Source organism: Bos javanicus, chromosome 9, assembly GCF_032452875.1.
Source record: "Bos javanicus breed banteng chromosome 9, ARS-OSU_banteng_1.0, whole genome shotgun sequence".
Taxonomy (NCBI): Eukaryota; Metazoa; Chordata; class Mammalia; order Artiodactyla; family Bovidae; genus Bos; species Bos javanicus.
The window spans coordinates 36,415,530-36,439,397 of NC_083876.1; the positions used below are offsets into that span (position 1 = coordinate 36,415,530).

At 40.3% G+C, this 23,868-nt stretch overlaps 1 protein-coding gene across 13 annotated transcripts in view; it reads left to right on the forward strand.

The window, feature by feature from the left end:
- The window catches only part of HS3ST5 (heparan sulfate-glucosamine 3-sulfotransferase 5), a 298,321-nt gene that overhangs the window by 271,835 nt on the left and 2,618 nt on the right, over positions 1-23,868 (forward strand). For all 13 annotated transcript variants that reach the window (XM_061427520.1, XM_061427527.1, XM_061427530.1 and 10 more), the window contains one exon: positions 20,999-21,137. In XM_061427520.1, coding sequence (XP_061283504.1) covers positions 21,031-21,137 — 107 coding nt within the window. In that variant the 5' untranslated portion in view covers positions 20,999-21,030. The remainder of the gene's footprint in view (positions 1-20,998; positions 21,138-23,868) is intronic.

Here is a 23,868-nt window from a genome sequence, read left to right on the forward strand (position 1 = left end):
TGTTACGTTTCAAATCATAATACCTAATAAACTTTGCTTTGAGGATTTTATGATGTAATGTATGGAGGAGAAGTGCTCTGTAAAATATCAAGCAAAAGATATATGTACAAAAGAGACCAGAACAAGAAGGAAGGGGGATCAATGAAATCCATCACTGCTATTTTGAAAATTACTGAAAGCTTATACTCCCCTCTGCCCAGGTAAAGAGTCACAAGTTAAATAAACACTAACCAGCTGGGAGGGGGTTTACCTGAACACGAGGGAAAAGTGTATATCCACATATGTGTAGATGCCATTGCCAGGAAAACTATTGAATAAATAACAGTTAGCTAATAAGAATATTTTAAACATAGCTCCCCCTTGTTTCCCAAATTTCCTTCCTCTTTCTACATGGCAGAGTAAAAATCATACTACTCTGCAAATCATGAGATACGTTGTCTAGTTTGAGATCCCTAGGTGTGCTTTGCATTGGCCATATTCACTGGGCCAATGTTTATTGACCCCGTAAGCAGCAGGTCCTGCACTGAGCACAAGAGGTACAGGAGTCTACTTCATCCTGGGCTTCCGTCTAGCAGGGATCACTCAGCTTCCCCCTCCAGGACTCCTGCACCTACCGGAAAGGGGAAATGCTCATGGCGCTGTCTCCAGTCTCTTCCAGTTCTGATGTCTATTTTTCTGTCTGCAGATTTTCATTCTTTATTTTCATCCAAAGACTCAGAAAATCTTCTGAGCTAATATTTACCCATTCATTAGATTATAAAATAGTTATATGAAATAAATATATATACAAATATTTGAATATCTATGATATATATATAGGAATGGGGAGGATTTCAGAGGATGAGATGGTTGGATGGCATCACTGACTCAATGGACATGGGTTTGAGTGGACTCCGGGAGTTGGTGATGGACAGGGAGGCCTGGCATGCTGTGGTTCATGGGGTCGCAAAGAGTCAGACACGACTGAGCAAACTGAACTGAACTGAGCACTGTCATTAGAGTATAAAGCAAGCCATAATACATAATTTTAAGATGTAAGTGGCCTCATTAAAAAGTTAAAAAGAAACAAGTGAATTAACTTTTGTGATATATTTCCTTTTACCCAATATAGGCAATATATCATTTCTTTTCAACATATGACCAATATAATCAATATAAAGCATTTTAATTAAATAGTTTACATTCTCTTTTTCATACTGACTTTCAAATCTGTGAGTATTTAACACTTTCAGCAATGCTGTGCTAATGGCTAGTGACCACTGACTGCTCTGCTATATTGGACAGAGCAGCTCTAGGCTGTAGACAGACACTGCTTGGTTTTGAGGTAGAGAGTGGTTCAATAAAAGCAATTTTTAGACAGCTGAATGAGGTTTTGTTATGTAGATGTGTATCAGATTGTGAGGATATTATGGACACAAGACAGGGAGATGATGCTGTGGAAATAATTGGGGCTTTGAAATAGTTGGGGATGGACTGTAGTGGGTGATTCATGTATTATAGAAAGTGTGAAAGTGTTAGTCACTCAGTCATGTCCAACTCTTTGCGACCCCGTGGACTGTAGCCCACCAGGCTCCTCTGTCCATGGAAATTCTCCAGGCAAGAATTCTGGGGTGGGTTGCCATTTCTCATTCAGGGGATCTTCTGACCCAGGTATGAAACCCAGGTCTTTCACATTGTAGTCAGATTCTTTACCATCAGAGCCACCAGGGAAGCCATGTACTACAGAAGTTTAGAGAAATCCCAAGTCCGCACAATCCAATTTGAAGGAGAAAGTAATGAGCAATGTGCCAGTTCATACAGTTAAAGGAAAAGGAGAACTATTTGTTTTATCACCTGATAATCTTGCTTATCTCACCAGATTAAAATCTCAATTCCACAAATATCTACAAGTGAACTATTCCAGGCTTTGAGGGGGTGGTTATAAATGTAAAAATGTGAACAGTTGTTGTTAATGTAACTTAACATCATTGGAAAAGCCGGCATTTACACAACAGAGAGAAAAACCTGATTTTGAATGCTTTGGAAACACAGAAGAGGGAATATACAATTCTGCCTGGAAGAATCTAGAAAATGTTCTTGGAGGAAGTTATCTCAGAGCTGAATACTGAAGAATAAGCAGAGTTTCTACAAGTGGACATAGAGAAAGGACATCATGAGTAGAAGGATGGGCATGAAGGAAATTAGCAAGATATCTGGCATGTTTTAGAAACTAGATATTGGCCAAATTTAGAGTCTATATGGATACATCATAAGAAAGGAAGTTGAAAGGTGAATAAGGAGAAATTGGGATAAGGGAAGGTCAAAACCTAGTTAAATGAACAGTGTTCTACTTTGTTGCAGAGACCAGGAAAAGAAGCCCACTTACAGAGGTGAGTGTTGGGGAACGTGGCTTCAGCTTGAGAACAAGACACAGAGGGATTGACTTCTGAGAGAGCCATATGAAGGCAGTAGCTTGTACATTATAATTCAGAGTACTGATGACTCAGTGTCAGATATAATGATCTACCTTTTCAGTGAAAAGTATCCAAGATTTCACTAAATTGACCTTTTCTTGCCAATAGCAAACTCTTGTATTATCCTCTCTGTTTGAAGTTTGAGAATAAGAGCTGACATTGTCAGAGGTACAATGTGTCTCTTGAAGGCAAGCCTTCCCAATTTGGCACTGAGTATTCTATGAGAAGAAAGCTACAGAGATAAATCTCTACTGCTTTTTTGTTTTCCTTAAATTACAGATGGTGGGGGAATATACCTATGTTGGTTTTCTAATGCTGCATAATAAATGACTACAAATAGCACAACCTAACACCCATTTTATTAACTTTGTTTCTTTGGGCTCCAAAATCACTGCAGATGGTGACTGCAGCCATGAGATTAAAAGACGCTTACTCCTTGGAAGGAAAGTTATGACCAATCTAGATAGCATATTCAAAAGCAGAGACATTACTTTGCCAACAAAGGTCCGTCTAGTCAAGGCTATGGTTTTTCCAGTAGTCATGTATGGATGTGAGAGTTGGACTGTGAAGAAAGTTGAGTGCCAAAGAATTGATGCTTTTGAACTGTGGTGTTGGAGAAGACTCTTGAGAGTCCCTTGGACTGCAGGGAGATCCAACCAGTCCATTCTAAAGGAGATCAGTCCTGGGTGTTCTTTGGAAGGACTGATGCTGAAGCTGAAACTCCAATACTTTGGCCACCTCATGCAAAGAGTTGACTCATTGGAAAAGACCCTGATGCTGGGAGGGATTGGGGGCAGGAGGAGAAGGGGACGACAGAGGATGAGATGGCTGAATTGCATCACCAACTCAATGGACATGAGTTTGGGTGAACTCCGGGAGTTGGTGATGGACAGGGAGGCCTGGCGTGCTACAATTCATGGGGTCGCAAAGAATCAGACACGACTGAGCGACTGAACTGAACACCCATTTATTAGCTCACAGTTCTGTAGATCAGAAGTCCAGGTGGCCTCAACTGGATTCTCTTTGGAGAATCTCTCAAGACTGAAATCAAGCTGTCAGCTTGATTAGGCTCTTACCTAGAGACTCTGGGAAAGAATCTGCTTTCAAGGACATTCTATGGTTGACAGAATCTAGTTCCTTGTGGTTGTAGGAATAATGTTCCCATGTTTCCGGCCAGAGTTCATTGTCAGTTCCCAGAAGTTGCTCTCCAAGTCCTTGCACCTTAAGCTCTTGCTGCTGCTGCTGCTAAGTCGCTTCAGTCATGTCCAACTCTGTGCAACCCCAGAGATGGCAGCCCACCAGGCTCCCCCATCCCTGGGATTCTCCAGGCAAGAACACTGGAGTGGGTTGCCATTTCCTTCTCCAATGCATAAAAGTGAAAGCGAAGTCACTCAGTCGTGTCCGACTCTTTGCGACCGCATGGACCTCAGCCCACCAGGCTCCTCCATCCATGGGATTTTCCAGGCAAGAGTACTGGATTGGGGTGCCATTGCCTTCTCTGCTTAAGCTCTTGACAGCATGTCAAATCCTTCTTTTGCTTGGAACCTCTGTAATTATTATCCCTTCTGCTACCTGCTGGAGAAAATACCCAGCTTTTAAAGAGTTCCTCTCATTAGATTAGGCCTGCCTGGGTGGTCTCTTTATCTTAAGGTCAACTGATTAGCAACCTTAATTACAATCTGAAAAATCATTTTGCTTTGTCACATAACATAATTGCAGGAGGAACAACAGGCACAAAGGTCATGGGAGAAATGAAGAATTCTTCCACACCTACTATGCCCTTACTATCCTATCAAAATACATTTCAAATGGAACTATTTCATTTTTCCTTGGAAGTTGAAAGAAGCTTTTGCCACTCTACAAGAAGAAACAAACAAAATTTCTTTGTCTATAAAAGGACAAATTTTGTCCTAGCTGAGTGACTAGTTAGAGAGATAGGAAAGAAATTTATATGAGTCTAAGGGAAAAAGACAGAGAAGGCAATGGCACCCCACTCCAGTACTCTTGCCTGGAAAATCCCGTGGACAGAGGAGCCTGGTGGGCTGCAGTCCATGGGGTCACTAAGAATCGGACACCACTGAGCGACTTCACTTTCACTTTTCACTTTCATGCATTGGAGAAGGAAATGGCAACCCACTCCAGTGTTCTTGCCTGGAGAATCCCAGGGATGGGGGAGCCTGGAAGGCTGCCCTCTATGAGGTCGCACAGAGTCAGACACAACTGAAGTGACTTAGCAGCAGCAAGGGAAAAAGAATAGAAGAGACTTTCATTTCTGGTAATGTGGTCAAATAAGTTCCTTCTATTAACTCGCTACTGAAATAACTAAAATGTATGGTGAAGTAACTGAACTATATGTCTGCCTCTATAAGTATATACTAATCTGTGAAAGGATTAGTATATATGTAAAAGCTACTTGAAAGAAAGGAATCAGTGGAGCCCAGAAATGAAATAAAATGAGGAATGATTAGGAAGTAAGTTCCAAGTGAAAATAACTCTCAGAATGTCTGCCAAACCTTAGAATACTTTAGCTTTTACTTTGATGGTTATGTGGGCTTAGCTTTGAGAAAAAGCATGGGAGCTGGTCAGTGCAAGAAATCTAATAAGAGACACTCATGAAAATAGTACTCTAGAAGACTATACTATTATTGTAAGAATGAATTAGAAATAGACCCTAATTTCCACAAGGAAATCAATTTTGGCACAGAGCAAGAGGACAAAGTTCCCTGAGGACTCATAATCACAAATTGTTCCCACCTTGAGTTTGGCATTCTAATTCATGCTGCAGATGTGGGCCAAAAAACCCCAAGCATCATCCCAGAGGATCATGATGCCTTCATGCAACTAGCAGAAGAAAATCTGTAGCTCCTTTGAAAGGCTCAGATTAAACCCAAGCTTCCTGCTAAATGGGAAGGAAATCTTAAAAAGAGTAGATATATGTATATGTATAAATGTCATGTACATGTCTAACTGCCACTTTGCTGTACAGCAGAAACTACACAACATTGTAAAGCAACTAAAATACAATTTAAAAAATCATGTTTTCTATGAGATGATCACCTTATTACTCAGTTTGTGTTTGAATCAGATAGTGTCTGTTGGTAGTAGAAGACATACAAGGATATGCATTGCATTACTCCTGATAATGGAGAAAAGCTGAAAGCAAACTTAGATGTCTAGTAGTTAAATGTGTACTGCACATATTTGTAAAATTGCTTTATTAAAAAAAAAAAACAACAGATTTTCTGGCTTAAATAAAGTTCCCTAGAAAATGAACAATCCAGAGTGAAGAAACACAGAACAAGCAAGAAATAAGACAACTATGAGTAAAACAAACCAAAAAAAACCCTCAACAGTCTCATTTAATGGAAATTCTCATGATATTGATAAATACGGATAAATCTAAACAAGCAATGTTTGATAAAGCAGTAATAACAAAAGTAAAATCTAACTTAGGAGGGGCCAGGGAATCCCATTAGAATGAATATCCTGACTCATAGTGTACATATGACTGGGAGGAGGTGATTAAAGTTAATGTCCTAAGTTCATAATTGGCATAATGATTGTTATTCTCAAGAATTCTTCAATTAATTGGTTTATTTCCTCTTTTCCTATCCTTGATGAATGTGTTGTCATCCTTCTCATCCTATCTGGATATTTTTCTGGGAAGAATGGATGACTCAACCAGAGAGAGAGAGAAAGGATATCAACACTTATTAATTCCAAATTACTTTATACCTCTTTTTTCTTCCAAGCTCTATACATTGACAAAAATCACTGTGGAACTCTCAAAATGTATAGCACCCAAGGATTAGATTTGTTCTAATGAGTGAGCATCCTAGGCCTGGCTCTAAAATGAATGCCAAATCTTCATAGAAAGAGGATGAATTTCCCACAAATACTTAAGTCAATACAGCTAGATTCTATTTTGAACTCCGCCAGTCATTAGCTAAGTGGACCTAGTACTAAACAACCAGGCACTTGTTTCCTCATTTAGAGAATAGAGAATAAAATAGTTACGTCATATCTTTTCTGTGAAAAATCCAATAAAATAATGTTTAAACTAGAGCTTTAAAAACTGCAAAGTGCTACACAAATAGATAGTAACTTTATGAACACTGTGTTTTCATGATTAAGTGGAAATCTCTCTCTAAAGTTTTTAGGGGGTTGTACCTATATAAATTCACTTAAATTTTATGTTAAACATGTTGAATTTTCTGAGTGCAACTTTGAGATTTGAATATTGTGCATTCACAGTCATCAGTGTCATCAGTCTGCTAAAGGTTTAATTCTTCACTTTTGTGGCCTTGAGGTATTTTATATATATATCATTTCTTGATCCTTACCAAAAATAAAACAAAATTTGTGAGGTAAGAAATTGGGTTTAAAAGTTGACTTTTTGTCTGTTAATTAATACTACACTTGATTTTGCAATAAATACACTCAACTGTTATTGAGTGTGACAAGTAGAACTGATTACTATCAAACTGATATACAAAGCAGAGGGAAGGGCTTATTCAGTTAACTTGACCTCTTTAACGTCTTGAGCCTAAATTACTGGAAAGATCTGTTTGAACCATGTATCTTCACTTAATCACTGTATAATTATTACCTGCCCAACTCACACTTTTCTGTATAAATATAAGATTAGAGAAGAGATTCTGCTTCTGAACTTGCCAGCATGACAAGTTTACTAAACTCCAGCATCTATTTTAATAAAGTGAAAAGAAACTTTAGGAAGGAAAAAACACCACCCTTCTTCTATAAACATTAGTTACATATACCAATGAGATACTGATATTAAGAATAATTGGTATTACATGCCAAAATAAAATTCAGTTCCTATCTCTTTCCTTAAAACATCAGTCTACTAAATGAGACCCCTGAAACAGAAACAGAATCTACTGGCTCCTTTTAAGTTTAGTAATTACAAATGCAAAATGAGTATCCTCCTGCAGACAGAGAGCCAGAGGACTACTCAAGCTACAGCAATAATGGTAGCTGTGGTAAATTATGTATGCACGATATCAGAAGCTGAATGGAGAGAAGAAATGAAGAACCCGTTTGAAATTTTGGAATTTATTCAAAGCTGCTCCTGCAGTAGCTCCCAGGAGGATAAGCCCTCAGCACGGAGCAGTAATAAACTCCACAGTTCTGTATAATTTATCAACCTTTTTCGTTTTCATTTCTAATATTGACCCTTCATGGTTAACTGAAGAAACAAAGAGATAAATAGCTTCCTTAGCCATTTGATAGAGCAATTATGAGTATCCTGGCTGATACATTTTCTGCTTAATTTAACAAATGGTGTTCCTTTTCCTCTGAATCTACACTGGCATCTCTACATTCAACTTGACACATGCAGGATACCACTTCCCATGCCCTTGTTCTTGAGCCCCTCTTCATTTGTTTCTTTCTCATTAACAGCTCTCTTGCGTGATCATTTTAATAGAAGAAAAGAGAATTCTTTTTTTTTTTTTTCTTTTTCTTTTTTTTTTTAATCTTCCAATTTTATTTTATTTTTAAACTTTACATAATTGTATTAGTTTTGCCAAATATCAAAATGAATCCGCCACAGGTATACATGTGTTCCCCATCCCGAACCCTCCTCCCTCCTCCCTCCCCATACCATCCCTCTGGGCCGTCCCAGTGCACCAGCCCCAAGCATCCAGCATCATGCATCGAACCTGGACTGGCAACTCGTTTCCTACATGATATTTTACATGTTTCATTGCCATTCTCCCAAATCTTCCCACCCTCTCCCTCTCCCACAGAGTCCATAAGACTGTTCTATACATCAGTGTCTCTTTTGTTGTCTCGTACACCGGGTTATTGTTACCATCTTTCTAAATTCCATATATATGCGTTAGAATACTGTATTTATGTTTTTCCTTCTGGCTTACTTCACTCTGTATAATAGGCTCCAGTTTCATCCACCTCATCAGAACTTCTTTACAACAATTTTCCTCAGCTGCCCTTGGTTAATTTTTTTCAAAATGTGATTCCTATGGGCTCCCTGACAGCCTGGCAAATTGAAAGCTAATCAGTAGAATCTTTCTTAAGTGTCAGTTTCTTTTCAAAGAAATTTCATGTCTTTGAATGAGAGAATCACTTTTCACAGTAATAGGCAGTAGAATGTGATAGAGCCATCTTGAAAGAGTTCAAGACTATTTAAAATGAAACTTAAACATTGATATTTACCTCAGGCACTGGTTCCACACCCCCACCACCACCACTGCAGTTGTCTTTACTTCCTGACAATTAGTGTTTCATGATAAGATCACTTATTTAGTGCTAATCTGATGGAATCCCTTAGTGTGTGAGTTTAGACCCAGAAGGGATTGTTAAACTCGTCTTTTCCAAGCCCTTTGTTTCTTCGGAGGAAAAATCAGAAGAACAGGGAGGGTGAGTGACTAACCCAAAATCACAAAGCAGATGAGCAATATAGTCTGAGCTTCCTGTTTTGTTTTACTTTAAAGGGAGCAGCGAGGGGAGGAGACATTTTTCTGCCATCCAATAAGAGCAGATTCTGTAGTTCTTGGGTCTCTGCATTTTCTCATCTGCATGACTGGGATGATAATAGTTCCCTTTTCACTTCAGAGGATTTCCTCCCACTAATCTGTTGTAATGGATTCCCCCTGCTGGAGGGGGAGTGTGTGTGTGTGTGTGTGTGTGTGTGTGTGTGTGTGTGTGACCACATTATTCTTGTGTGTCACACACTAAATCTAGGGTCATTGTACTTAGGATTGTAAGGCTTTGTATATAGCTACCTTGTTTCTGAAGGCAGGCACTATTCCCAGGGTTGGGTACCCAAGAAAAAGATGGGCCTCAGGGAGGACCACAGAACTAAGAGGGAGAAATAAAGGGGAGTGGAATCCCAATGCTGTAACAAGATGTGAAGGACTGTGTTCCTATGTGATGGTGTTAAGACAGTGTCTCTCTAAAAGCCAAGTGTCTGGAAAAAGGAGGCACCACTGTGCAGACCCACAGCTTACACACAAGTAATCCATTCTCTGAAGGCCCAAAGGTCTGGTGGCAGGACTGTACACATAATTTGTGGGACCCACTGCAAAATGAAAGTAGACTTCTTGTCAAAAATTATTAAGAATTTCAAGACAGTGACAGCAGAAAATTAATTCAAGCACTGGGCCCTTCTGGACACAGAGCCCTGCAAATACACAGGTTACATGCCCAAGAGCTAGCCCAGTCTAGCTGCAAGTTGTCCCTTTGGCAAATGCTGGTCTAAACATCCCCAACAAAGTCTTCACTTGAAGGACATCTTGAAGAGAAGAGTCTTGTTAAGAGAAGACTGGTGTATTTTAGAGAGTAGTCTGACTGCGGCTACTTGGGTAGAAGGCAGGACCATCCAAGGGGAGTGGGTCTTAGGGCCAAGTGATGAGACTCTAGGGTCCAGTAGACCCTCTCCCTGTGAGGAGTCTTCCTTCACTGCCAGTTCAAGAGGATCAGAGCTCTGTGTGTAAGGAAAGATACAGTTTCCTTGCATTTGTAAAAGAGTTGACTTTGAATTCAGGAAGATGAGAGTAATAAAGCAGGATATGGGTCCTCCACATCATTCCTGGCATCTTCAGTCCCTGGCATATGGCAGGCACTGAGCAAACATTTGTTGATGAATGGTAATGTAGGCAGTTATCTTGAGGTCAGAATTTGGTGGAGCCCTTCTGGTCCTGAAAGAAAGATTGCAACTCAGAAAAAAGAGGAGTCTCAGGTAATAAAAAGAGCAATGCTTTGAAGCACGTTCAATTCTGTTCACTTGCTCAGTCGTGTCTGACTCTTTGCAACCCCATGGACTGCAGCACACCAAGCCTCCTTGTCCATCACCAACTCCCGGAGTTTACTCAGATTCATGTCCATTGAGTCGGTGATGCCATCCAACCATCTCATCCTCTGTCATCCCCTTCTCCTCCCACCTTCAATCTTTCCCAGCATAAGGGTCTTTTCAAATGAGTCAGTTCTTCGCATCAGGTGGCCAAAGTATTGGAGTTTCAGCTTCAGCATCAGTCCTTCCAATGAATATTCAGGACTGATTTCCTTCAGGATTGACTGATTGGATCTCCTTGCAGTCCAGGGGACTCTCAAAAGTCTTCTCCAACACCACAGTTCAAAAGCATCAATTCTTTGGCATTCAGCTTTCTTTATGGTCCAACTCTCACATCCACACGTGGAAAAACCATAGCTTTGACTAGATGGACTTTTGTTGGCAAAGTAATGTCTCTGCTTTTTAATATGCTGTCTAGGTTGGTCATTGCTTTTCTTCCAAGAAGCAAGCATCTTTTAATTTCATGGCTGCAGTCACTATCTGCAGTGATTTTAGAGCCCAGGAAAATAAGCACGTTAATAATACCATTATTTAAGAAAATGTTAGCCTGCCCAAGAATGAAGGCTTTTAGAATCATGTTGCATGCAAACTAATTATAAATTATTTTACAGGTTTATTAAATACTCAAAAGGTTTTTTGAAGACATATAGCTGTACTTTTGTTATCAATGATATGAAAACCAGCACTGCTTTCTTTCTTCTTAAGCTCTGTTATTTAAAGAACATAGCAGTGGGATGCAGAGAGAAACCTGAAGGAGGCACAGAAAGCCAAGGAGAAAAGACCTAGAAAGGTGAAAATAGAAAAAAGGGATTACTGGGGCCTCCAAATGAATATAGGCCTCTTTAGAAAGGGAAGAGAATGGAGGAGGCTAAAAAGGGAAGGGGAGTAGATGGATAGGTACAGTCTCCTTTTTCCTGACAGCACTTGGCAGCACACAACACACTCAGTGGGTTCTCAGAAAACATGTGATTAATGAATACATAAAACAGAAACTGAATGGGACATAATTAGTGTGTGCAACCTGCTCTTGGGGAGAGGGGATGGTCTGTAGCGTTTGTCAGTATCAGTTGTATAAATCCTCCCTCCGTGGCCAATTTTAAACTATCCACATGAATTTACTAAGTGTGGAATTAGGAAGAGACCTAATTGTACAGAGATACTATTGCACAGTAGTATCTCCACTGTATAATAAACTTAACTTCAAGAGCACAGATAATAGTAAAAAAAGTACAATAATTAGGAAATAATGTTTTTTATATTTATTGCCTTTGTTTCTTAATTTCTTTAACTGAATTTCTGTGATGTAGTTCTTAATCAAGGCTTTAACAACTGGCTTGCAAAGTGTGAGCCAGCTCCAGCCCTCCGATGGGTGGGCATCATCAGATGCTGCCACTATTCATTGTATAAAAAGAACTTTCTCCATTTTTATTTCTTTAAAAGAATTGAGAAAAGAAAAGTAAAATAGGAGACAGAACAAGAAATCTCCTTAGAAAATTTTCTCATTTGCCACTTTTCCAATTTTTTTTTTTTTGATACCTAAGTCATCAGAATGTACAAGTTGAATGTTTAAGAAAAGATAAATGATATATCTATTTCTACTAACAAACCCTATTATAACATTTTCAGCATTAAATGAACTTAACAGGGAGGCAGAGTTGTAGAGTATAAAAAGCTCGAAACTAGCAGTTAGCAATTCCAGGCTTAATAGTCTGAGGCTTTGAGCAGTTCATTTCACTCCCTGAGACCCAAGAATACCCACTGCCCCACTTATATCACAGGACTTGGTGTGAATTCAGGTGGGGATCTTCTAGCATCCTGCACTGTTGATAATCTGCCACTTACTCTCAAATGATTTGATAAAAAAAATAAATGTTTCTACAAAGAAAGATAAAGCAAACGTGTCAAAAATTAACAACTGGTAAATCTAGATGAAGGATATGTAAGCACTCAAAACTCTTTTTCAAAATAAAAAGGTGCGGGAAATTAGGTTATTATAGGCATATAGTGCAGACAAGGCAATGGCACCCCACTCCAGTACTCTTGCCTGGAAAATCCCATGGATGGAGGAGCCTGGCAGGCTGCAGTCCATGGGGTCGCTAGAGTCGGACACGACTGAGCGACTTCACTTTCACTTTTCACTTTCATGCATTAGAGAAGGAAATAGCAACCTACTCCAGTGTTCTTCCCTGGAGAATCCCAGGGACGGGGAAGCCTGGTGGGCTGCCGTCTATGGGGTTGAACAGAATTGGACACGACTGAAGTGACTTAGTAGTAGCAGCAGCAGGCATATATCGACTTCACTTTCACTTTTCACTTTCATGCATTGGAGAAGAAAATGACAGCCCACTCCGGTGTTCTTGCCTGGAGAATCCCAGAGACGGGGAAGCCTGGTGGGCTGCCGACTATGGGGTCGCACGGGGTTGGACACGACTGAAGCGACTTAGCAGCAGCAGCAGCAGCATATATGAACCTGCAAAGTACTATACAAAGATAAACTACTATTACCTACTTAAAGAGATGTGGTATCTAGATACCATAGCTGTTTAAGATAGTCAAAGTTCATTCCATCTAGCTGATTCAGTTGTTCAGTAATTATTTACAGAGTATCTATGACCCTTAAAGTGCTGGTGATACAATAATGAACAATGCACAGTCATTCATCTCATGGAAGTTACATTCTGGTTAGAGAGACACACAATACACAAGCAATTAAAGTGTGGTTTCAATAGAATTAAATAAAGGATGCTGTTGTGACACATAGAAGAAACCTATAAGCCAGCCTTCCCAAGGAGCCTAAAATCTGAAAGATAGGAATTAATCCAAGACCTGGAGAGAAGTCAGCATCAGTATATGTGGCTAATGTTTATTGAGTATTATGCTGTGCCAGTGTTCTAATTACTCTACATACTCCTTTGCCCGTCACAGAAGTTCTTCGGGGCAGGCTGTTATTATCCTACTGGGACACTATCTATTGGTGCCCCAGACCCAATAGAGAAGTCACTGATAGATGAGGCACAGCTACTGTTTTCAGGCTCTGGGACCCTTCTGTGGAAAGGCCCTGATGCAAAAATGACCATGATCTATTCAAAAGAACTGCAAGCTGTTCTGTATGCTGAAGTTTGCACATGCCCATATTGGGGTGAGGTCATGTTGGTGAGGAATTGTGGTAGAAAAGGTAAAAGGCCTTTAAAACCCTGTGGAGAATAGGGACCCATTAGAGTATTAAGCCTGAAGGCAATATGATCAAATTTCTGTTTAGAAAGACCGCTCTGTCTTCAATATGGAGAATAAATTGAGGCAGAAACAAAACTAATCGTGGGGAGACCAGTTAGGAGCCTATAAAATCTGAGAGTGCAGCCTGTACCAAGGCAGTCACGGATGACAGTGTGGAGAAGCAGGTAGATCCTAATAGTACTTTGGAGATAGAATTTTACTGGCGGGGTAGAGCCAAGGAGGATGGATTTCAAAGTTTCTGGGCTGGGCAATCCCATCAGCAGATGAGGACCCAGGCATTGAGTCGAGCTGTGGGGAGAAGAGCAGGGGAGAGGAAAGATGTGGGAGAAGAGCTGGGGGTAGGAAAGATGAGACAGGCTGATAATAAGGGGACAACAGACATGTGTAACCAAGATCTTACAGACAACAGAACGTGAGAATCTGAACTGAGTGACAGAACCAGCTATTTTGATCATCTATAAAATCTTTCAAAAGGAGAGTCAGTTTTTGAATTATTGGGAAAATAAGTGGAGATCCCATGATTCTGGTTGCTTTTAATCATAAACAGTTTACCAAATATGAAAAATACTTTGTAAACTATAAAAATATTACCTTCATTATCATTGTTTATAAATATTTTTCTTCCTTTTATTATATTAAAGCCACATAAATAGCCCTTTTTATTTACCCCTTCATAAAAACATTTTCCTCTTTTGGTTTTCATCTCCTTGTCTTCTACTTCAAGATACAATGGAAGGAAATTTAGGGTGAGTTAAAAGTGGTTTTATCTGTTCTCATCAGTCAGTAAACAAGCATTTATTAAGAGTCTCCCAGTGGTGATCATTTCTAAACGTACAGAAATATCAAATCCCTGTTTTGTGCATTAGAAACAACATAGTGTTGTAGGTCAATCATACTTCAAAAAATAAGTATACACACAAACTCACAGAAAGAGATCAGATTGTGGTACCAGAGGCAGGGGTTGGATGAAGATGGTCAAAAGGTACAAACTTCCAGTTATAACATAAGTAAGTACTACGGGTATAATGTACAACATGATAAATGTAATTAATACTGTTGTATCTTATATATGAAAGTTGCTGACTTCTCATCACAAGGAAAAAAATTTTTTTTTCTTTTATTTTGTATCTGTGACATGATGGGTAGTCACTAAATATAGTGTGATAATCATTTCATGATGGATGTCAGGCAAATCATTATGTGTACACCTTAAACTTATGCTATGCTCTACATCAATTATATCTCAATAAAACGGGAAGAAAATTTTAATAAAAAAACAACAAAAAAGGAGCCTCTCAGGTGAGCATCCAAAGCTGAGGGAGTGACTGCAATCAAGGGCTCATGTTCTTTGAGATCAGAGAATTTTGAATTTAAATCCTCCTGTATTTACCAGCCGTATATGCCCTTGGGTAAATAATTTGTTCATCTCTCTGTTTTTTAGTTTCCATCAGAAAAAAATAGAATGAATAATACTTCACAGGCCTGTTGTATTACACGAGATGATAAATATGAAAGAAACACAGAGACCAGGGCTCAATAAATGTGGTTCCTCAACTTTAGGATACAGCAGGAGAATGAGAGGGCGGGGCAAATTGAGAGGAGCACTGCTGTATCTACACTGCCATGTGTGAGACACTCAGCCAGTGGGAAGTTGCCGTGTAACAGGGTGCTCAGCTCAGTGCTCTGTAATGACCTAGAGAGGCGGGCTGGGGGCAGTTCAAGAGGGAGGGATATATGTATACATGTCCCTGGTGACTTAGTGGTAAAGAATCAACCTGCCAATGCAGGAGACAGGGGTTCAATCCCTGATTCCAAAAGATCCCCTGGAGAGGGAAATGGCAATCTACTCCAGTATTCTTACCTGGAGAACCCCATGGACAAAGGAGCCTGGCATGCTACAGTCAATGGGTTTACAAAGAGTTGGACATGACTCAGTGACAGAATACACACACACACAGTTGATTCACTTCGCTGTACAACAGAAACTAACATAACATTGTGAAACAATTATACTCCAATAAAGTAAATTAGTAAAAAATAAATCTTAAAAAAAAGAAAGAATAAACGTGGTTCCTGTCCACCCCATAAGGCTGTTGCCCTGAATAAATGAGCTAATACTCAGAAGACAGTTAAAATTTCCTTGGAATAATTCTGGTATACAAGTTCAGTCATTTTTAATGAACTTGACTGCTGTTGTTTTTGTTACCGTTTTTACTAGTACCAGGGGCTTGCAGTAACTATGTTTATGAGCCTTTGAACACCACTTGAGTGTATCTTTATTATTACTTTTTTTGAATTCCCTTATTTGTGTGAGCTTGGGAATCATTTCCTTCTTTGCTTAGTGCTGCTTTGGAGAAACAGCCAGATGTCTCTACAATTTGTCATCTCTGGCCACATACTCTGTTATTTAGATACTCTTCTTTGTTCAGCTAAGATACCATGTCTATTAAACCATTCGTAGTCTGGAGAAACTATAATTGTGCTGTTCTTGGCATGCAAAATGAAAGACACTGGGAGATAGAAAACTGGAGATAAAGGAGGGCTTAAATGTCACTGTAGGTCTTTAACTTTTTTTAATAAAAAGAGATAATATATTTTTTAAAACTTTAATTTTATATAAATTGCCTATTACCAGTGTGAGTGCTCTGAGGAAAGATTATTAAACTATCCATGAAGCTGGCATACAGAGCTGGGACGGGACTTAGGGGATTGGAGAAGCAGTTAACCTTCTCCCCAGTTTAATGGCATGTCTGTAAGGATCAGGCGGCATGTCTTCTTTTTGGTTGTACTCCTGGATCAAGACCTGTAGCTCCCAACTTTTAAGATTCTGTCATGGCACAGGCTGGAGCACTTCATGTCACAGAAAACCACAGAGGCATCTTGAATGTTAAATGTACCAAATATCTTTGGTTTTTCTTGAACACAGTTTATTCTGAGGCTGCTCTGATACTCTTAGCACATAATCTGAGTGATTATAAAACAGATGGAGAAGGAAATGGCAATCCACTCCAATATTCTTGCCTGGAAAATCCCATGGATAGAGGAGCTTGGCGGGCTACAGTCCATGGGGTCGCAAAGAGTTGGACATGACTGAGTGTGCATTCACACACAAAACAGAAAGAGATTTCACCTAAGTGGCACAGTGGTAAAGAACCCTGTGTTAGGAAGATACCGTGGAGACAGAAATGGCAACCGGCTTCAGTATTCTTGCCTGGGAAATCCCATGGACAGAGAAGCCTGGTGGGCTACCACCCGTGGGGTTGCAAAAGAGTCAGACACGACTTATCAACTGAACAACAACAATGGGTGTTACACTTAGGTAGCAGAGGAGGCCAAGCGACCCCAGCCTCCTTCCAAGTTGCTCCTCTGCGTGAGGCTGCTGACCTCTGTTGAGGCCACGGGCAAGCACATTTCACCATTGCTTTTCCCATGTCTCCCATTTGTAGCCATCCCTCTTCAATCACCTCACAGCTTTTACTCTGTCATACTGTTTGTAAGCACACAGTGAATTCATTTACACTAAGATACAGTAACACTTGGGCTTCCCCAGTGGCTCAGCAGTAAAGAACCCTCCTGCAATGCAAGAGCCACAGGAGACATGGATTCGATCCCTGGGTCCGAAAGGTCCCCTGGAAGAGGGCATGGAAACCCAATCCTGGGTAACAGAGGAGCCTGGTGGGCTACAGTCCGTAGGGTCACAAGGAGCCAGACACGACTGAAGGGACTTAGCATGCACGCACGCACAATGACACATAATCCCTTATGTTAGTCTGGCCTTTGAATAGTGATGTCACTTGTAGAAAACTTACTTCATTCTCATTGTAGCCCTAAGGAGTGGGGAAGTTAGAGACTGGTCTCCTTTTGTCGTTGTTGCTGTTGTTCAGTTGCCCAGTCATGTCTGACTCTTTGCGACCCCATGGACGGCAGCAGGCCAGGCCTCCCTGTCCCCCACCATCTCTCGGAGTTTGCCCAAGTTCATGCTCATTGCATTGGTGATGCCATCCAGCCATCTCATCCTCTGACACCCTCTTCTCCTTCTGTCCTCAATCTTTCCCAGCATTAGGTGCTTTTTCAATGAGTTATCTGTTCACATCAGATGACCAAAATACTGGAGCTTCAGCTTCAGCATCAGTCCTTCCAGTGAACGTTCAAGATTGATCTCCCTTAAGACTGACTGGTTTGATCTCCTTTCTGTCCAAGGGACCCTCAGGAGTCTTCTCCAGCACTACAGTTCGAAGGCATCAGGTCTTTGGCGTTCTGCCTTCTTTACAGTCCAGCTCTCACAACCATACATGACCACTGGGAAGACTATGGCCTTGACTATACGGACATTTGTCAGCAGAGTAATGTCTCTGCTTTTCAACACAGTCTAGGTTTTTTCATCACTTTCCTGCCAAGAAGGAGTTGTCTTCTGATTTCATGGCTGCCGTCACCATCCACAGTGATTTTTGGAGTCCAAGAAGAGAAAATCTGTCACTACTTCCACCTTTTCCCTTTCTATTTGCCATGCAGTAATAGGGCTGGATGCCATGACTTCGTTTTTTTAGTATTTAGTCTTAAGACAGCTTTTCACTCCCCTCCTTCACCCTTATCAGGAGGCTCTTTAACTCCTTTTCTCTTTCTGCCATTAGAGTGGTATCATCCACATATCTGAGGTTGTTGATGTTTCTCCCACCTATCCTGATTCCCGTTTGTAACTCATCCAGCATGGCATTTCTCATGATGTGCTCAGCATATAGGCTAAACAAACAGGGTGACAGCAGACAGCATGTCGTACTCCTTTCTCAATCTTGAACCAATCAGTTGTTCCATACAGGGTTCTAACTCTTGCCTCTTGACCCACACACAGGTTTCTCAGGAGACAGGTAAGCTGGTCTGGTATTCCCATCTTTCTAAGAGCTCTCCACAGTTTGTCATAATCCACACAGTCAAAAGCTTTAGCATAGTTGATGAAAGAGATAGATGTTTTTTTCTGAAATTCTCATTTTATAGAGAAGGAACAAAGGTTCAAGGAATCTGAGCAGCCACTAGAATCTCACTCAGGGGAGAACTTAACCAGGAGACTTGAGCACAGGTTTCTTTCCACCATCCAGTTCCACCTATTACTGTAGTATTTGCATTTTGACAGGAATCAGAGTCCTGTGCTGAAGGCAGGTAACCATTTAACTGAGGGCTTCAGACATCAACCCAGAGAGAGAAAACTGATTCTTTCAGTGAAGCCCTGAGTTCTGCCACAGAAGTTACTGCCTTTGCCTCCACATTACCTGTCAGTTGTGTGATCACAGGCAAGCTGCAGAAAATTGTCTGTGCTTCACTTCTCCTGTTTATGAAATGGAAATAGCTGTATCTGCCTCATAGGATTTTTCTGACGATTCCCTGAAATACCACCTGGATGATATTCTTGTCACATAGCAGGTCTCATCAAACCTCATCTACTCTTCCCCTTTTCTTCCTCATTTTACCAACACACAAGGCAGGCCATGCAAAGCCAGAGCCCTGAGCTCACCCAGAGCCTGCAAAGACCCTTGTGAACACCTCCTCTTCCCTTTAGCTCTCAGCCCTTTCTCCTGTCCCCTCAGCTCCTGTGTGGAGCCACACCAACCTTCCTTCCCTTCTCAAACTAGCCACCCACCTTCCCTCCACAGTGCGCTCCGGGTCCTCTGGCTGAGTCCACCTTCTTGCCCTCCTCTGTCCTCATGCTCCAGGTATAAGCCAAGCCCCTTCTTCAGGAAGGACTGAAGTAGCTTCCGAACCCTACTGTTCTTTCTCACTGCGCTTTGACTTTCCTTGTGTTATCACAATCTGAAGGTGCATGCGACTCCCGTATTTCGTGGTGGTGTTTCTCTCTTCTCCACTAGACTGTCACCTCCCACGTTGGCCACTGCCTCCGGGGCCCCCAGGGCAGAATGTAGCACATAAGTTGTTTCCAATAAATATTTGTGACTCTGTGTTGGATAAATGCTTCTTTTCCCTCTCCCTTTTGGGATGCCCTCCTACAGCCTCCTCGCCAAGTTATGTACTTCCTCAAAGGCACGTACCTGAACATTCCTTCCATTTCCCCCAACATTTATTCATACATTATTGTGGATAAGGTGTTTCATGATTCCTGAATCACATTACTAATTTTCCAAGGGCTAAGACTCATTCAGGATCTTTTTTGGAATTCCCCATAAACCTGGTAGAAAAGCTGGGAAGGCTATCAGTGCTCAGTATTTCCTGATGAATGAATAAATCAAGCAGTCAATCCAGGTATATAATCCTTTTGCACAGAGAAAATCTTCACTTAGCAAATACAGAGAGACTATTGCAGCAAAACATTTTCTCACCATGACACATTGCTGTAGTCCCTCTTCTGGGGTTATTATTTTGAGTTTCAGTGAGAAGCGAACAATCTTATCTTGGAAAGGGAATTGGATTTATTTTTAATATGAAAGCCTGAATTGGAAGCTTGAATTTTTCCCCAAAATTTAATAACAGCACTGATAAAGCCTTACTCTCCTCAGCTAGCCCTATTTCAGATAAAAGAAAACAAAGCTTCCATGTAAGCTTCTGTCTTGGTGTTAGAGCAAGACCTGTAAGACTGACCGTATTTAAATTCATTGAGAGCCATGAGGGGGTCACGTAGCAGGGGCTTCTAGTCTGAGCATGATTTTAGAATCTGTCACTCCAACCCAGGTCTGGGCAGAGGCAATGAAGGGAAACATCAAGTTACTTAGAGCCACTGCCCCCAAACATCTGAGGTCGTAACAGTTCCCACTGATAACCTCAGTAAGTAAAGACATAGCTTAAAAAAAAATTTTTTTTTTAAATTTTTGCTGTACCACTCAGCCTGTGGGGTCCCAATTTCCCAACCAGGGATCAAACCCGCACCCCTTGCATTGGAAGCACAGAGTCCTGACTGGGCTGCCAGGGAAGTCCCAAGACATAGCCTTTGATCTCACCCCCTTCCTCCATTCACAATCAAAACAAAACAAAAACCATGTCAGTCAAACATGTCATTATTATGCCCCAAATGATAACTTACTGAGGGAGGATCCCAATTTCTATATTCATCCCCCTATACCAAAAAGAACCTTCAGTTTCCTGGTTGCCCTGCTGCTCAAACTCAGGTTGCTCAGTTGCTCATTTTATCAGTATTTTTGAATGATTAACAACTCTCTATATATAGATAGATAGATAGATTTATTTAAAATGATTTTTGCATTTTAATTTACTTTGACAATTGCCCAGCAAGTCCTTCTAGTTAGTATCTTGCCTCTAGTTTAGTTTTGATCTTAAAACACATACCAAAAGAAGGAAAGTAAGTTTTGCCAAATACCTGTTGTACCATGAACATTGTTAAGGTTGATGCGGCATTGATGTTCTTTGTGTGACATCACTTAATCCCTGTATTCCCACCCCTGCATGGCTTTGTGACAGTCAACAGAGCCAGTAAGAGATGACTTCTGATAAGTCCCCTTCTATCCCCGTCTCTCAGGCTACAGGAGTCCTAAAGGTTGATGGAGGGCCATGCTATTCAAACAGCAGGCGTGGCTGAGACAGAAGCTCCTGGTGCTGGGAAGCCTTGCCGTTGGAAGTCTCCTGTATCTAGTCGCCAGAGTTGGGAGCTTGGATAGGTAGGTGATTAAACACATACTCATGCCCATGTGACTTTACATGTCTCTTGACTTAAACTTCCTTAGGACATAATTTTAAATCTATCCATTTGTTTTCCTCTCTCAACATTCCCAAGAAACATTTTTCTGCAGCATTAATTTTGATTTATTGAGCCTTTCGAAGAAAGAGATCCAAGTTGCTCAAACTAAGGTGTTTGTCAAGATTCATTTGTATTCTGTGTGTGTTGATGTTTGTTTTCAGAGAGGGATAAAGCAATGTACAGTAAAAATGTCATTTACTAGAGCTATGCATGCATCTGGTTGTTGACCTCTAGCCATAGCCAAATAGTGATGATGTATTTATGTATTTACATTTTGAAATTTATAAGTGGACAATTACGGTGCTACCAAGAGAGTTAAAATCATGTATGAGTCTGTTAAGGAGCTCATCAAATTTGGAATCCATTGCCCTGGAAAGATGGCTGCAGACTTGGGGAGTTTTAACTATGTTAATTAGCTCTGGTTTCTAGGAACGGAACATAACAGACAAGGAGGCTGTCACTCGGAGTAATTCCCAGAAAGCAATGGAAAATCCATGGAGAAGAAATTTACAGAGCTAGGGTTTGGCTCTAACTAAGCCAACATTGAAAGGCACTAGACCTGCGGAAGTCCCAGCAATGCCAGCTAGGTTCACACTGAATGCTTCTGGGTTGTCCCATTTCTGGAATGATTGGAAAGGACACAGAAGTTAATTTCTGAAATGTGAAGCTTCCTTCTTTGCCCTTTAAAATTAATTCTTGTACTTAAAAGACAATTCAGTTCCCATTTCGTGCCCAACTCTTTGCAACCACATAGACTTCTCTGGCCAGAAAACTGGAGTAGATAGCTTTTCCCTTCTCCAGGGAACCTTCCCAACCAGGTATCAAACCCAAGTCTCCCGCATTGCAGGCAGATTCTTTACCAGCTGAGCCACAAGGGAAGGCCTATGAAAGTGCAGCCACACACTAAAATAAAAATATCTTTCTTACAATTTTTCTTCTCTATAGATCTTATCACACAAATATTTAACAAGTAATATAATAATGTTTTTTTCCTTCAGCCAGTGTTAATTTTGATAGATAGAATGAACCCTCTGATGCTTTTCAATTCAAAATTCCTGAGTAAACTTCCTATTCACTAGTGGCTAACCATGGGAACCGATATAGCCCAGAGCTTATCACTGACTCCAAGTAGTTCCCTAAAGTAGTGCTTGTTGTTAGTGAAAAGCCTTGATGTGGTGCATTGTCCTGTGTCCATAATGGAACTTTTATATCAGGTTCTTCCTAATGTTTTAATTTTTTCTAATCATTTAATCTGAATAATTGATCTAATGATCATCAGCACGTTAATTATTTAGTTGATAACTTTTCATTTTTAACCTGGTCTCTAGTCTCTAATGGGGTAGCTTTTATAAGGACTTGGATTGCTTTGCTTTCTCAAAACCTCTCACTTGAGAGTCTGAGCAGTCTTGGCACATGTTGACATAAGCTTGTCCTTTAGAAACTGAAGAGCCTGCACTCTTGGTAGGAGGCTGAGCTCAGTTACTTCTACTGTCCTTTCCACTCCTAAAATTTCTTATTTTTTAGTCTGGGGTCCATGCCTGCTCTCTAGGAATTAGAAATAATATGATATTTTCTCTTATTTTGAATAAGGAAATCCAAAAAGCAATTGTTCGATGGGGAATGAGCTCCCATGATAAAAGGTAAATAAAGGAAAGAAGGAAAATGGCCTTTTCTAGATGTAGGGAAATTTCTTTCCAGCTCAAACAAAGCAGAGTGTTTCAGCCTCTCTCAACCTGAGTTCTGTGAGAGAATCAGGTCCTACAGCAAAACATTTGATTGACCGTTTCCTTACTTCTCCCAAGGACAGCATCATTCAAGATGCCTAAGAGAAAAGTCCATCTATTACATTCAATGGATGGATTAAGGAATTTGGATTTAATTCTCAGCTAGAGCCCAACAAGACCTAAAAGATGAATTTGTGACATCCCAATCAATGTCATAATTAAAAACGTACTTTGAGTATATATATATTGCTACTTTTATGTCTTCCACTTAGAGCTCTAGCTTATCAATCCTATTAACAAATCCATAAAAACAAAATTCATTTTCTCTAAAATATTAACTGATAAACCATATTTTTAATAGTGTGCTATATGTTCATGGTTTACACAATGAGCAAAAGTTTTTTAAAAAAATCATTAAAAAACTCACTGAAAAATAAAATATGTTCATAAGCATTAAAACAGAGAGCTGCTTAAACAGCAGAGGTAAAGCCCCTTCCCCTCAGTTCTGCAGAATGCCTTGGTATAACCTTGAGGTTTCTCCCTTCTCCTTTTAATTGTAAACATTACAGAAAATAAAAAAGATTCAGTGGGGTCTCTTGGGAAAAGCAAGAGACAGCCTCATTGCCCTACAGACAGGAGGACATCAGCTCCAAATTATTAGGGTAACAAGAAGCTTCAGTTGAAGGAATTGGTTTAACAGCCATTTTGACTAATATTGTACCCTTTAACAAGAAAGTGAAAATGCCTTCTCAAGTAAACTCAGGAAAATTATAATGAATTTCAGTTCAATTCTAGACTATACCCAAAAGAAAATTCAATTCACTAACCATATAAATTGGCCACACCAAATTAAATAGCCACTCCAGTCTAATATCATTGTGATTGTTACCACACCTTTCTCTCTGAAAAAAAGCAGCTGTGGTTGCT